Genomic DNA, 14,369 nt, shown 5'->3' with positions numbered 1-14,369 from the left:
CTCTGGTTTCACCTGCTTCAGGTTGGTCTTCAGATCCGTCTTGTTTGTGAGGCCACTTGCTTCAGCAGCGGTGGTCAGGCCACTAGAGAGTGAAAAAGGATGAGGCACAGAGTAAAAAGATTACACGGGCCAGGATAGGGCAGCTCCATTTATTAAGCTGAAGAAAAGGGCCTATATACCTTTTTAGGCAAGCAGATCAACAAATTCACGTGTGAGACATTTGTTATACAGCATGACTTCCACGTGCTTTGTTCCTCTTTTGCTGTAAACAATATTGAGTTAATAGCCCACAGGTGGTGTTTAGCATGAGTGCCAAGGGAGCTTTGGAGAGAGCAGGTGTGTGCCTGGCGTGGGGTGGGGGTGTGGTTGGAGGGCCCACGTGCTGTTATCAGCCTAAGGGCAAGAACAGGTTTCAGGGAAAATCTGGCCTGTGTCTTATCCCAGAATGGACTTTCTCAGAGCTGGCCCTCTACAGGGATAAACTAGAAGCCTTCTCACTAAGATTAGGGATAAACTCTGACTACATCCTCCTGTTCTTAAATGATGCTAGATGCTCTTACTTTCTGCCTGAGTGCCTATCCTAGAAGAGAATCAAATTGAACACCTTTCTTAAATATACTAAGCTTTATTGTATTCCTATCCATCCTGAACATATTCTCCTAGATAATCTAGAGATGTGTTTCTTGAGGAATCTACTCTGAGGGAGACTGGCCTGAACTACCAGGATAAATTTTTTAAAAAGCAACTTAGCCAAGGAATAAATTTCTTTGTGGTCACTGAAATTTCTCCTTGCTTAACATACTTGCTGGAAATGAGATAATTTTTTCTTACTAGTAGGTCTCCTGGAAATCCAATCCTTTGTAGTTTTTTGGGTAATGAATATGGGAGAACGTGAGGGACACACAATATAGTATGGGGCACCTATTCATCCTTAGCTGCCTCATTAAACAATCTAAATACTTCCGGCTATCTCTGGTTCTTTCCTAGGGACCACAGCTAATGAAGCCAATGAAGGGCCCTACCAATGTTGAATTCTTCCAGGAACACAAAAGCAGTACACATTCTTGGGATCAAATACATTGATGGGAAAGCAAATAAACTGGGAAGGCATATAAACTCCACATCTGAGAAAGGCCGGGATTCCCCAGACTACTGAATGTAGAGTCCAGGGTCAACTATGTCAGACAAGCTTCTGTCGGCACAGAAAGCCTTGAGAAGGACTTTCTGAAGAGGAATTGTTACTTGGAAATTTAGAATCCTTGGGGCAGAAGGAAAAACAGTGTATAGGATGCTGAAACAAGAGACATCTCCCTTCCCATTTTTCAGTTGAGTGGTTTGGAAGTCTCTAAAAAAAAATTCAGTTCAAGATTCAACAGAAAATTAAGGAAACTTCCCACTAAGAAAAAAAGGGAACAAATTTGGTTGTGACAAGTCCAAGTCTCGTGTGTGTGTGTGTGTGTGTGTGTGTGTGTGTGTGTGTGTGTGTGTATACATGCATGAGGCTGTCAAATAGCAGTCAAAGCAAATTTTATACTGTGGCTTCACTGCTACAGGGTTTATCAAGGTGGAGACCATCATTTCACATTATATTTTGCATTTTGGTTAGATGCATTTTTTATTTTCAGTAGTAATGTGATTATCTTCTGGTTAGGTACCCTATAATAATGTTGTCTGAGTGGTAGGATAATGTGTCCAATGCAATCTTTCATATCAAAGGTTCCCACACTTTTTTGGTGTGTGACAAGAAACCTCCTGGCAACCTGGTGAAGCCTATGAACCCCTTCTCAGAATAATGTTTTTAAATCCATAAAACACAGAAAACTAAAAATTAAATCAATTATGTTGAAATACAATTGTCAAGGTATATATATATATATTTAAAGTTCACAGACTCCCAGGTTAGGAACCTCTGTTAAACATACATGTTTCCACATATATTTTGACTTTTTCATACCTTAATGAGACCTTCCCCTTCCTTGCCCCATCCCCACCCATGATCTTCTGGTGGTCTGAGATGTAACAGATAGAGGCTAGTGGGATTTACTGCAGGTGCAAAGCTGGCAATGTGTCAAGAGTGCACCAGAATTGAAACAAACAAACAAAAAAAAACCTTGCCCAATCTATCCAGATAGACACATATAATTAATGTAATGAGTATTTGGTGAAAGTGAAATTAAAATTTATTGTTACTATTGATTAGTTATACAACTAATTCCTGACAAAGAATCAAACAGCAATATACACTCCGTTGTGAATCCTCAAGATGAGGGTTTAGGTGCCTCTTCAAATTTGGGATCTGTAAATGAGAAGAAAAAAAAAAACAAAGTTACTAATCTTCACACATGTAACAAAGTAAAAAGGAGGGCGGGGAGAGACAGGGGTACAATTTCTTTGAAAACCTCACCCCGTGCATATAGTATTTGGAAGGTAAACACAATCCAATTCTTTTAAGTTAGTTCAGTAGCATAGGGAAAAACAGCAAAACCCAAAACATAATTATAAGATTCTACCTGGCTTCACTCTGCAGGCGATATTTGGAAATATTGATTTGTATTATTTCCCACTATTTTAAATCAGGATGAGCAGCTAGACAAGACAAACTACATGAAGAAATCTATGAAGGCATCTGTTACAATCTTGAAATAATAGAGCTTTTCATTTGTTTTTGTTTTTTTAAACATCTCAGATAGGAGTGATACTAAAAAAAATTATGGACATATTAATCCTGGACCTGACAATTATCATCCCTGAGAAATGATGCAAATTATTTAACCTCTCTGAGACTCCATTTCCTCATCTGTAAGTAAAACACAAAGGGTTGGACGAGATGACTTCCAGGTTCCTTTCCAGCTCTAAACCTAAGAGCCTAGGAAAAAGATAAATGTGGTTCTGCAAAGGATGTACCTTGTGAGATACAAGGGGGACGTCTGACAAAAGCTATTAAGAGAGAGAAAGGTAGGTGCTTCGAGGGACAGCAGCTCTGACTAGGTATAGGAGATAAATGTTGCAGTGCAAGCAATGAGCAAAAATCTGAACTAAACAAGCCACTCAAAACACAGCAAGCATGCCAGTAAAAGAATTCTGTTAATGGGCTTTAATTCTAGTTAAGGGCTTTAATATCAGTGAGTTAACACTAATGGAAGTACTTAAAAATAAGGCTGCTGAAAGGGCAGTATGACATTGGCCTAGGAAAGTTACTATAACTGTTATTAACCTGAAAAAATTACCACGTTAGGTGCATAGGAAACTTTAAGGTAATTTCAAAACTTTTAGGAAGAATGTGATGAGAAGAGTTCAAATGTCATATGTCAAGGAACTTTAATTTCAAGAATTCCCTCCACTCACACAGGTCAAAACTCTTCTATGTTCTATAACTTATAGTCTTACGAGTCCTTTGTGGCTCAAAGAGGTTGAGTGATTTGTCTGTAGTTGTATAACTATGTAGCATGCGAGGGGAGGATCCGAACCCAGATATTTTTCATTTCAAGCTAGTATATTAACTAGTACATCATGCTGCTTTTTAGGGAGACCTCATATTGGAGTCAATATGCAAACAACACTGACTAACAAGGCTATGATTAGGATCCTCTCTCTAATCCTATCTACCGATGTCTTATAAACATAGCCTTTTAAAAGACTTTCATGGCACTCTATTCTCCCAGGCCATCACCCCATCTGACATTCTATGTGGGGCACTTAAACATGCCACTATTCTTGTTCCCAACATCTACCTTCTCTACTCCTACTCAGGGGCTGACAAAGAGGTCATGAAGCTGTGCTAACCAGGTCCACTACAAAGTTGTGCAATTTAGTTGCAACTGAGCTATTACTGCTGTACAGAAATCCTTTTCTCTCTTAATGACTCTCACATTCCTCAGAATGGCTGTTTGAAACCACCTCTTACCTTTCCTAGAGATTTCATCTAGACAACCTTCCCTTCTCTCAGCAGATTACCACATTCATACTTATGTGAGGAGGCCATCTAAACTCTCCCAGTTTCACTCCACCTCCCCCCCCCCCGCCCCCCCGCTCCCTGCCAAAAACCTTCCATGTTATAGCAGATCTTTTTTTGGTGACAAAGAACTGGAAACTAAGGGGATTCCCATCACCTGGGGAAAGGCTGAACAAATTATGGTATATGAATGAAATGGGAAGATTATTGTGTAGTAAGAAATGGTGAAAGATGATTTCAGAGAAAGCTGGGGAGCCTTGTATGAACTGATGCAGAGTGAAGTAGAAAGGAGAACTATTTATACTATAACAACAGTGTGAAAAATCAAAATTTTGAAAGACTTAAGAACACTCAAAACACACGCAATGATAGACCAAGACTCTAGAGGCCCAATTGTATAGAATGCTAGCCACCTCCAGACAGAGAGGTTCAAAAACCTAGAATGAGACACACATTTATGGACATGGTCAAATAGGAACTTGTTTCAACTACTGTTAAAAAGGTGTGTCCCTCCCCCACCTTTTTCTTTTCTGACAGGAAGGGGGGAGAAAGAAAAATAATGCTCTTAACAAGTGAAAAAATTTTAAACTAAAAAAATTAAAAAGTTAAAATTTTAAAAGCCTATGTTCTCATCCATTCTTCCTTCCAGTTTCAAGTGGTTGAGGTGAGTTTCCTCCTTTTGTGACCCTGAGCCCAAATCTTTGTCACTCCATTTTCCTTTCTCCCATCCACAACTTAATTTCACTAATTATTCTCTTTCTCATTTTTCATCTCCTCTGCTATTAGCTCTTTCTCTATTGTCTATCAACATGCTCAGATATCCCTCACCTGTAAATGAATGAATATTTGCAAAATATGAAACTATACTCCACTGGTCCTGCCAAATCACTAATAGATTGTCCCATGTCTCATCCCCTAAATTACAAAAATTCCAGATAAATTATCTTTGTCTTTGTCTGCCTGGCTTCTGTTCTGACAATTCTGATGAAACAACTTTCTCCAAAGTTATCAACTGCATCATCTACCCACCATCATCCAATAAGAAATCCAGCCCTACAACTAGATATTATATTTTTTGATGGGGCAGGGGAGAAGTATGGAAAAAAGGTGGAACAATATCCATAAGGAATCATCCAAATTTCCCTTGAAGACTTCCAGGAAGAGGGAACCCACTCTCTTTCAACAGAGCTTTAATTTTTAAGAAGTTTTTCCTTAAAGCTCCCTTTCTGCAAATTTCATTCATTGGCTCTGGGTCCAACCAATACAGCTAATCCTTCTGCTCCACAGCGGCCCTTCAAATACTTGAAGGCACCCATCATGCTCCCCTGTGTTTTTATTTACATTCCTCTTAAAATATGATGCTCAAAACAGAAAACTCCAGGACAGTGTTCTGAATACTATTACTTTCAATGCAGTCTGAGATTGCACTAGCATCTTCTCACTGCTGACTCAAATCAAGTTTGTAATTGAGAGAAAAATCTCTGGCTCTTTCAGAATTGCTATCTAGCCATGCTTCCGCAACCTAGGAGGATGATTTTTTTGAATCCAAAGACAAGACTTTACATTTATCCTGATAGACTATGAGCTCCTTGAGAGCAGAGATTGTCTGCCTTTCTTTGCATCTGCAGGACTTAGCAAAGTGCCTGGCAAACAGTGAGTGCTCAATAAATGTTCACTGATTGACTGGCATAGACTTAGGAACAGAAGTGACCTAAGAGATATAATTAACTTACTACAAAGCAGGAGACTGAGACCCAGAGAGGTTAAGCAACTTGCACAAGGTCATACACATAAATAAGTTTAGAGTAGGCAATGCTTTTTCTACTGTACCAATCTAGTTTGAGATCTTTTTAGATTCTGTTTTATCAAATATGTTAGCTTATTGTCTCAAGCTTTCTATCATCTGCAAACTGGATAAACAGGCTTTTATACAGGCCTGTACAACTTGTAGCCTGCCAAAGGATTTCAGGCAGCCCTCAAAAACATACAGAGCCTGAAATCCTTTGGCGGGCAACAATTTGTGAAGGCCTGCTTTTCTATATCTTACCCTGATCCCTCTCCTGAACTAGACATACATCAACTGTCTCTTGGACTACTTGAACTTAATGCTCAATACAGAACTCACAAAACCCTCCCCTCTTCCAAGCTTCCCTATTAACTCTAAAGGGCATCACCATATACAGGCCTACAACTTCAGTGTCATCCCAGACTCCTAACTCTCACTCATTCACTTTGTATCCAATCCTTGAACAAATCTTGTCATTTTCGTCTTCATTGCTTTTCTTGTAAACATCTCCTTTTCTCCACTCACAAAGCTGGAAACCTAGTTCAAACCCTTACCACTTCTCTCCTGCATTATTAGGCTTCTATCTCGTCTCCTTGCCAAATCTCTCCCAATTCCAACGTGGCCTCCATGCAACTGACAAAGTCAGTTTTCCAAAGAGTAGTTATGACCATGTTACCTCCCTACTCAATATACTTCAGTGGATCCCTATTATTTCCAGGATCAAATAAAAAGTCCTAGATCCAGCTACATTAGCATACCTGTACTTCCTCCAATACAAACTCCATTTTCCATCTCTGTACCTCTGCACTGGCTAAATCCAAAGCTTGAACTGCTCTGTTCCCTCCCCTCCATCTCTTGGTTTCTTGGCTTTCTTAAGAGACTCAGATCAAATGCCTCCTCCTGTAGGAGCCTCTCCCGGGTCCCCCAGTGCTTCTAGTACCTTCCCCTCTCAGATTACCTTGCAACAATTCTGTATCTAACTTCTATTTACCTAGTTGTTTTCATGTTGTCTCCCCCATTAGAATGTAAGCATTTTAAAAGCATGGGTTATTTTTCCCCTTCTTTGTATCCCCAGAGCTTAGCAAAGGGCCTGTTACATAGTAAAGTATTTAACAAATACTTGCTGATTTGATTTTTATCCAAGTTACTGATAAAAATGATAAACCATTCAGGGGTACTGCATATTGATGTCAAGTCATTAATGACAACCCTTTGGGGCCAAACAATTCCACCTAATATTACAATTCCACCTATCCTATCTAGTCTACAAGGCCAGCATAGGGCTTTGTCAAAAATGTATTGCTAAAATCTAGGTAAACTATATCTAAAATATTCCCTTGGACTACCAGTTTAGAAACCCTGTTCATAAAAAAAGGAAATTAATTTGGTCTGGCATGCCGTTTTTGATAAAGCCATGCTGACTTTTTGATCATTACTTTCTTTTCTAGCTGCTCAAGAGCCACCCCTTAAGATAAACCAGAATGCTGCCAAAATTGAAGTTCACTAGACTATAGAGTTTGTAGATGTCATTCTCTTTCCTCCTTTGAAAAAATGTGAACATTTGTCCTTTTCTAGTTCTGCTACACCTCTCTCATCCTTCAGGATCTTTCAAAGCATCATAGAATGCTGTGTAACTTCATCTTATCAAGAGAAGTTCCCTTACTGCCCCTCAAATATTTTTTTGTAGTCCCCCATTCTGTTTGGGGAAGGGAAAAGACTCAAAATAAGATCTGAGCAGCTGTCCTTGCTGTATTTTCTCTTATCATAATCCCACCTACCCAGAGTAGCAAACCTATCACCCCTCTATGATCCTTTTCCCCCCACCTATTCAGCTTAACACCAACCTCATCTCCTACCCACTACAAAAGGAAAACTTTTTTAGTCATCCTTAAAATTCATTACTAGTCTCACCTAAGGAAGAACTCTAACATTCTTGAATGTGTCACATCTTTGTATTCATCCTAGCCTAGAGATGGGACCTTTCCTTTGTAAAAAGGGAAACCTAGAAAGCCATCTTTGGAACAACTAATCCTCTTCCTTAAGTTTACACTTGTGATAACTATTTGGAGAGTGACAGAAATCCTAATTTCTATCTGTTCTGAGGATTTGAGTTGGCTGTCAAAAATGTTACTCAATGTATTTCACAAAGTTTTGCAGGTGAACTTTCTCATTTTCCCTTTCCTTGTTCAGATACTAATTTATCATAATTAGTCATCTGGAGAAGTATCTAACACCAAATAGAGGTATTAAAATGGGTAGGAGAACTGAATCAATTTTCCACTTTATTCTAAGAGAAAAACTCCAGAAACCTAGAAAAATAGCATTCATTCTATATTCTCAGAGCTACCAAGTGGAAAGAACACAGGGCTTAGAGTCAAAAGATGTAGATCTACTACTTACTGAGCAACTTCAACTAAGCTCAAATAAAAATGGCTTTAAAGCAATAAAAAGAAACTTTTGACCAAGATAAAAATAGCGCTGGCTTCTCCACACTATTTTATACCAAGCAAAGGTTTCTATCTTTTTAAGAAAAGAATGCTTTTTCACACAAAACAGGAAAAATGCTTTCAGACACACAGTTTAATTATGTCTTACAATACCCTGGGAATAATCACTCAACGAGCATTTATTAAGCACCTTCTATATGTAAGGCAATGTAAAACAATTCCTACCCTCAAGTTAACATTCCATCTGGAAAGACAAGCACATTTATAAGTATATATAGAATAAGTATAAATAGAAAATAAATATAAGGTAGTTAGGGAGGGAAGACATTAGCAACTGAAAGAGTTATGAAAAGCTTCATGAAGAAGGTGGTGTTTGAGCAGAATTTTGAAGAGACTGCATGAAATAGAAGTGAAAAGGGAATGCAGGGATGGGGAGCCAATACAAAGTCACAGAGATGGGACTGAGGGAAATACAGTATGGATCTGCTGAAAAGGGAGTAGGTGGCAGAGTAACATGAGGAGGCTGGAAAGATAGGGCCACAATAAACAATATGAAAGAATTTATTTTTGAACCTAGAGGCAATAAGGAACTTCTGGTGTTTAACAAGTAGGGGAATGACATGGTCCAATCCATACTTAAGGAAAATCATTTTTTGCAGCTTAAGAAACTTAAGGCAGGGAGACCAATGGAGTGGCTGTTACAAAAATCTAAATGAGAGGTGATAGACTAAGGCTGCATGAGTCCAGAGAAGGGATAATGTCACAGACATTGTGGAGGTATAAATGGCAAGATTTGTCACCTAACTGGATAGGTAGCTGTATTATTAATATAACGTTGATACAATCTGAAGATCTTCCCATCCATTAACAGGCCCATGTGACCTGCCTGGGTCACATGGAAGCCTGAGTCACACAAGCCTGTGGTAGAAGGAGCTTCCTGAATGGGTGGAGCAGAACTGAGTGAGAGGAAGTGAAACAGAGCAGTCCGAATGGGAGAGAGACACACACACAGAGCAGCAGTTATGGTGAGTGAAAGCCAGGGAGTGGTTTTGCTTGAGAGTGTTCGTTTGTGGGAAGGCCCTAATAGAGGGAAGGCTTGGGGATGTCAGTACCCCCTACACTGATACTGTGTATAATGTCTTTGTTGCTATGGGGGATTTGGCTTTCTGGTGTCTGAATAAATGTTTTGGTTCTGCCTTCAGTGAAGAGAGTCTGTTGTATTTTGCGATTCAGAACCATACCGGCATATTCATAGCCACTGTAGGTGCTGTGACTACTGCATTGACTCTACAGTGGTGTAAGGAAGAGTAAAGAGTTAAGGCCAAAGCCAAAATATGAACCTGGAGAACTGGAAGAACCTCAGACAGAAAAAGGGAAGTAAGGAGAGGGTTTGGGTGGAGAGTTCTATCTTGGGCCTGGGAAGCTTGAGATGTCTCTGGGGTATTCAGTTTGAAATGTCCAAAACATAGTTAATGATGACAACCTAAAGGTGAGGACAGTGACTGGAGGTGGACATATAAATCTGCAACACTGATATGATAATTAACCCTAGACTAGGATTAGGTAAGTCAATTGATATTATAACTATTATGATATAATAATTTATATTTGTAGTATTATTTAAAATGCACTAATACCCAGTTGGGAGGATGATGAACAAGCAAAGGAGACTAAGGAGTGGTCAGATAGGAAGAGAAGCAGGAGAAAGTAGTATTACAGAAAGAGAGATGAGGAGGAGGGAAGGAGTAGAAGACAAGAGTGTCCAGGAGGAAGGAATGATCAATACAGTCAAACACCTCAGAAGTACAAAAAGACTCCTTTTACAAATGCTGACTACATGATGGTCAATTTGCTACTGTAAGTTTCCATAATGCAATACTCAAAATGCTATAGTAAACATAGATCACAGCATCCTTCTGGAGTGGGAAGATAATTCAATTTGTTTAAATACAAATCTATTTGACTAAACAACTTTAACTTTTAAAACACCACAAACCTGTCAATAGCCAGTCATTTTGAAATCTCAAAATATCTCTGTGCTAACTCTAGTTTGCTCCAAGGACCCTTGGAATGAAATGCTCTTTCAAATTAAATTTATATCTATAAATCACTAACCCAGGATTTAATTTGAAAATTAAAACTTACCTTCAAATTTGAATGTTGGGAATGTATTCATGTCTGCTTTACCATACATCTGCTTAAGCTTGAATAGTTCCCTGTCCAGATCTTGTTGATATTCAGGACCTATATCAACAGGTCCTCCAGCTGTTCTAATGTGCAAAAAAATAAAAATTCATTCTATCATTTATACAAAATAATTTTCATTTTACCACCAAGTAACAAGAGGTCACTGGACAGTTATATATCTGGGAATCTGAAAATATATTTGGGGGAGGGGAGAAACCGGGCCTGTGACTATACAAGTATAGTGAACTCAACTTTAGACCCGGAGCACTGAGACACTATAAGATCTGCCCATGGTGTCACAGCCAGTATGTGCCAAAGGGGAGGACTTAAATTCAGGTTTTCCTAACTACAAGACAATCTTCTAGCCATCAACCACATTGTTTCTTACTAAACAGAGGTATTAACTGATTTCAAACTAACTGATTTAACTGTTAGCAGCTGCTATAGTACCAAGTCAAGAACAAAGTTTGGCCATTAAGTAAGGAGCACAATATAGGGAAGCTAGTGTGGTGGAATGAAAGTCAGAAGACTGGGTTCTGACTTGTATACTATCTAGCACAGTACCTAGAACACAGTACATTTTTAAGTACATGAAGAATAACTATAGAGAAAAAATATAAATAAATACAAGTCACTTGTAGAAGGAAGACATTGATATTTGGGGAATGAGGAAAGGCTTCATGAAGGTACTACTTGAACTGTGTTTTAAAGAGAGAGATTCCATGAGGTAGGGGTAAAAAGGGAGTGCCTTTCGGTCATGGGTGAAGACCATAATTAAAGACAGAGACAAGAGATAGTGTGTAGTATGTATGTGAGAACCAGTGATAATGGCACCTTTTCTGGAGTAGGTGGGGTACTAAGATACAACAAGGATGAAAGATAAATTAGGGAGGAAGGGTTTGTAAAAAGTTTTTCCTGGTTCTCCCAGCGGCCTTCCCCTTTCAGATTACTTGGTATCTACTTTGTCTATATCTTGTGTGCATACATATGTGTGTAGACAAACATAAATATGTATGCACACACACAATTATTTGCTATAGGTTTGCTTTTAAAAGTTTCACCTGGATTAGGTTTATACCAATTTAGTTACTGAATTACTAAAAAATAGCTTATATTTTATTGCATTATGTGTATTATATATATTATATGTATCATATTACTATATAATTGTATACAGTATTCCCTTAAAAGCTCAACGGTTCTAAGGTTTTTTTTATTGTAATCACGAAAAATACACTTTGAATATTTAGATAAATATTTTATTTCTACTTACTGTCTCTTGGATTTATATTCTCTAATCTTGTCTACAAAGAGTTTTTGAACAGGATCGAGTTCTTTATTAAATGCAACCGCTGTAACACCAATGTTCCTTCGAAAGTACACCGAAGTTGCAGACTGAACAAGAGATAAAAACCTGGAGAGCCTTTTAAGAGCCATGGTGATCCTAAAAACAAATTAACAGAATCAAACAAACAGGTTTAATGAATGGCAAATTCTGTACATAGCCGTAAAGTACAATAAGATTCTAACTATACCCTCATCCAAAAGGGCTAAATCACTCCAAAACTTAATACCATGTAATATGCTTCACTGTACCAAGAACTTTCTGTAGGCAATGGCAAATGTCTGAGCACAGGAAACAATAATCACCACCATTATTCTCAATTTCCTTTCGTGTTTATAAAATCCCTTCCTTTTGGTTTTTTATGCTCCTATGCATATAAAAGTCTAAGTAAAGTTAGTGTTAGGAATCTAAAAGTAAACAATCATAAGGAACTAAAACTTGATCATCATTAAGATCTAAAACTCTGGACACTTCAGCTGTCCGCTACATATACCAGGAGGTGGTCATGGGTTAAATAGAAAAAAAAAATGGGGTCAAAACATTAAGTGTTAGCACAATCAGTACATAAGAAAACACAAGGATACCTGCGCTCCATTCCCAGCTAGGATGCTAGAGTAGCTTATGCAACAAGCATGTTACCTGCAACTATTATCATATTCATCAGTATCCAATTACACGTCATTCTGCGACTTACCTAAATATGTCCATTTTCTTACTAAATCTATTTCCTCCGAGTTCACGTATAAAAAGTTAAAGAACTTCTAAGTCTCTAACCACTGCTCTTCATTACAGGTTTAGAGCTAGAAGGGATCCTGAGAGTCCATCGAAATCCATCACTCTCCCATTTTAGGGAGGAGGGCTCAGAAAGGTTCAGAGCACTTTATTCTTCACCTTACCTATCTCTTCAGGTGCACTTTGCACAAGATCAAACGGGAAGCTGCAGGTAAGCCCAGGGCCCTTTACCTGGCCACTAACTTGTCCTGGGAGTGACCTTGGACCCCCAACAGGTCACAGCCAGCCTTCCCCTCCTGGTCTCAAAACAATCATATCCTCAGGCCTCACTCCGCCTTCCCCACCCCCACTCAGGAGGCTCATTGAGGTAATATTTTTTTCCTTCTAAAGTTAAGGAGTGCAACCGCGGCGCGCGAACCCCGGCATGAGGCACCAAGGGCAATGAGTCGGGCCCCTTCTCCACAAGACGAGGCCTAAAGGGAAGAGCAGGGCAGGCAGCCGCTGACCCCCGCTGTTTCTCTGGGTGAGGAGGGGGAATGACCTGTCCTTGGACGCAGAGAGCTCCGAACCGGGCTGACCTACCTGGCCCGATAGTTCAGTCGCAGTCACCTTGCAGCCGGGGCCGCACTCCCAAGCACTTGAAGCCACCAGCGTCCACTTCCGGTCCTTGCCCCGCCCCATTCAGCCTCCCCACCCTCCGAATTGCATTATGGTTCGCTGCTACCGCCACAAGCTCTTGCTACTTACGGGAGAGGAAGGAACGTTGGAAACCCGCGGTGACTTCAGTCGACCTAGGTAAGATCCTACGGCGAATTTTTCGGGAGGAAACGGAACGGAAAGTGCTTCCGGGTCCTGTGACGGATACCCCGTCACCGCCATCTTTTTTTTGTCCCTTCTTCCCCCTACCCTTCCTGCCCTTTCCACCCTTTCCTTCCCTCCCCACCCCCCGCAACCCGCGCGTGGAAACCATTGATCTGTACGCATGCGCATTCGAGCGCTATTTCCCCCCCTCCCGGTCGCCTTTCTAGGTTGTTGTTAATACGTTTAAAGCAGAGCGTAGGAGAATGCATGTAGAAGGGTTCGGGATGGGTGGAGGTCTTGTGGTCCCATGAATCTCCACTTTTCGAAGGGGGCGGACAGGGGTTGAAGGGCTTGTTCCCCGCGGGTCCGTCTCTGGGTGTCAGGGGTGGGAGTGGTTCTGGGAGTTGTAGTCTAGGGCCCGTAAACGCCAGGCGAACCGGAGCGGGGCCGGTGGGGGGGTGTTCTCATCTCTGGGTGCCGGAGAAAGGCCCCGAGGTCCGAGCCTCGCCGGAGCCGTGGCTTTGCTCGGGGAGTCGAAGGAAGCAGAGCCGGAGGCGCCACGGTTGTCAGTCGGCTCCAAGACCCGTGTAGGATAAAGAGGCCGATTCCCAAAACGGGTGAGTGGCCCGAGTCAGGGAGGGGCCGCGGCCGGCGAGCGGGGGACCGCCGCCGGGCTCCGGGCCCGGGCTCGAGCCTTTCTCTCTCTCCCACTAACCGGCCACCGTCACTGTTTTGTTTCCGCTCGATCCTGACGCGCTGCCTCCTATTTCCGTTTGTGGAGATTGGAGGGAGAGGGACCTGAGCGGCGCCTGGGGAGCCGGGGAGGAGGCGCCGGGCTCGGCGGGGGGCTCTCGCCGGACCCCCTCACTCCCCCCCCCCGGGTTCCCGCCGGGATGTCGCGGAGGCCGGATCCAGGGACACTTGGCCCGGCGGAATCCTCGTCCCTCTGAATTATTAAAAACTCCCCACTCCCCGCCCCCACCCCATCCCCGTCACGCCGCCCCCACTTTTCTTAGCTTTGTGCCTGCAGACCTCCATAGCCGCGGTCTCGGCGCGTGGCCTGCGTATGGACCGGGTTCTCCCGGGGCCCTCGGCTCCCGCCGGCTCAGCCTTTGAGTC

At 41.3% G+C, this 14,369-nt stretch overlaps 2 protein-coding genes across 4 annotated transcripts in view; one reads left to right on the top strand and one right to left on the bottom strand.

The window, feature by feature from the left end:
* Positions 1-2,157: 2,157 nt before the first annotated feature.
* Positions 2,158-13,923, bottom strand: ATP5PF (ATP synthase peripheral stalk subunit F6). Of its 2 annotated transcripts, none has more exons than XM_036747933.1 (4): positions 13,197-13,923; positions 11,646-11,816; positions 10,331-10,455; positions 2,158-2,296 (listed from the first exon to the last, which is right to left on the bottom strand). In XM_036747933.1, exons 2-4 carry the CDS (start codon positions 11,807-11,809, stop codon positions 2,259-2,261), a joined length of 327 nt encoding a protein of 108 aa, XP_036603828.1. In that variant the 5' UTR covers positions 11,810-11,816; positions 13,197-13,923; the 3' UTR covers positions 2,158-2,258. The 2 variants fall into 2 exon arrangements, with proteins under 2 accessions (XP_036603828.1, XP_036603827.1); XM_036747932.1 differs by lacking the exon at positions 13,197-13,923 and adding an exon at positions 13,032-13,137.
* Positions 13,130-14,369, top strand: part of GABPA (GA binding protein transcription factor subunit alpha) — a 74,547-nt gene continuing 73,307 nt past the window's right edge. Inside the window, exon 1 of one of the 2 annotated variants that reach the window (XM_036747928.1) lies at positions 13,130-13,244. The gene's annotated coding sequence lies outside the window, so the exon portion shown is untranslated. Of the gene's footprint in view, positions 13,245-13,490; positions 13,868-14,369 lie in introns of those variants that run through there. The other variant, XM_036747927.1, reaches the window with a different exon arrangement.

The sequence above is a fragment of the Trichosurus vulpecula genome, chromosome 2 (assembly GCF_011100635.1).
Source record: "Trichosurus vulpecula isolate mTriVul1 chromosome 2, mTriVul1.pri, whole genome shotgun sequence".
Classification (NCBI taxonomy): Eukaryota; Metazoa; Chordata; class Mammalia; order Diprotodontia; family Phalangeridae; genus Trichosurus; species Trichosurus vulpecula.
This window is presented reverse-complemented; position numbering and strand designations above follow the sequence as displayed.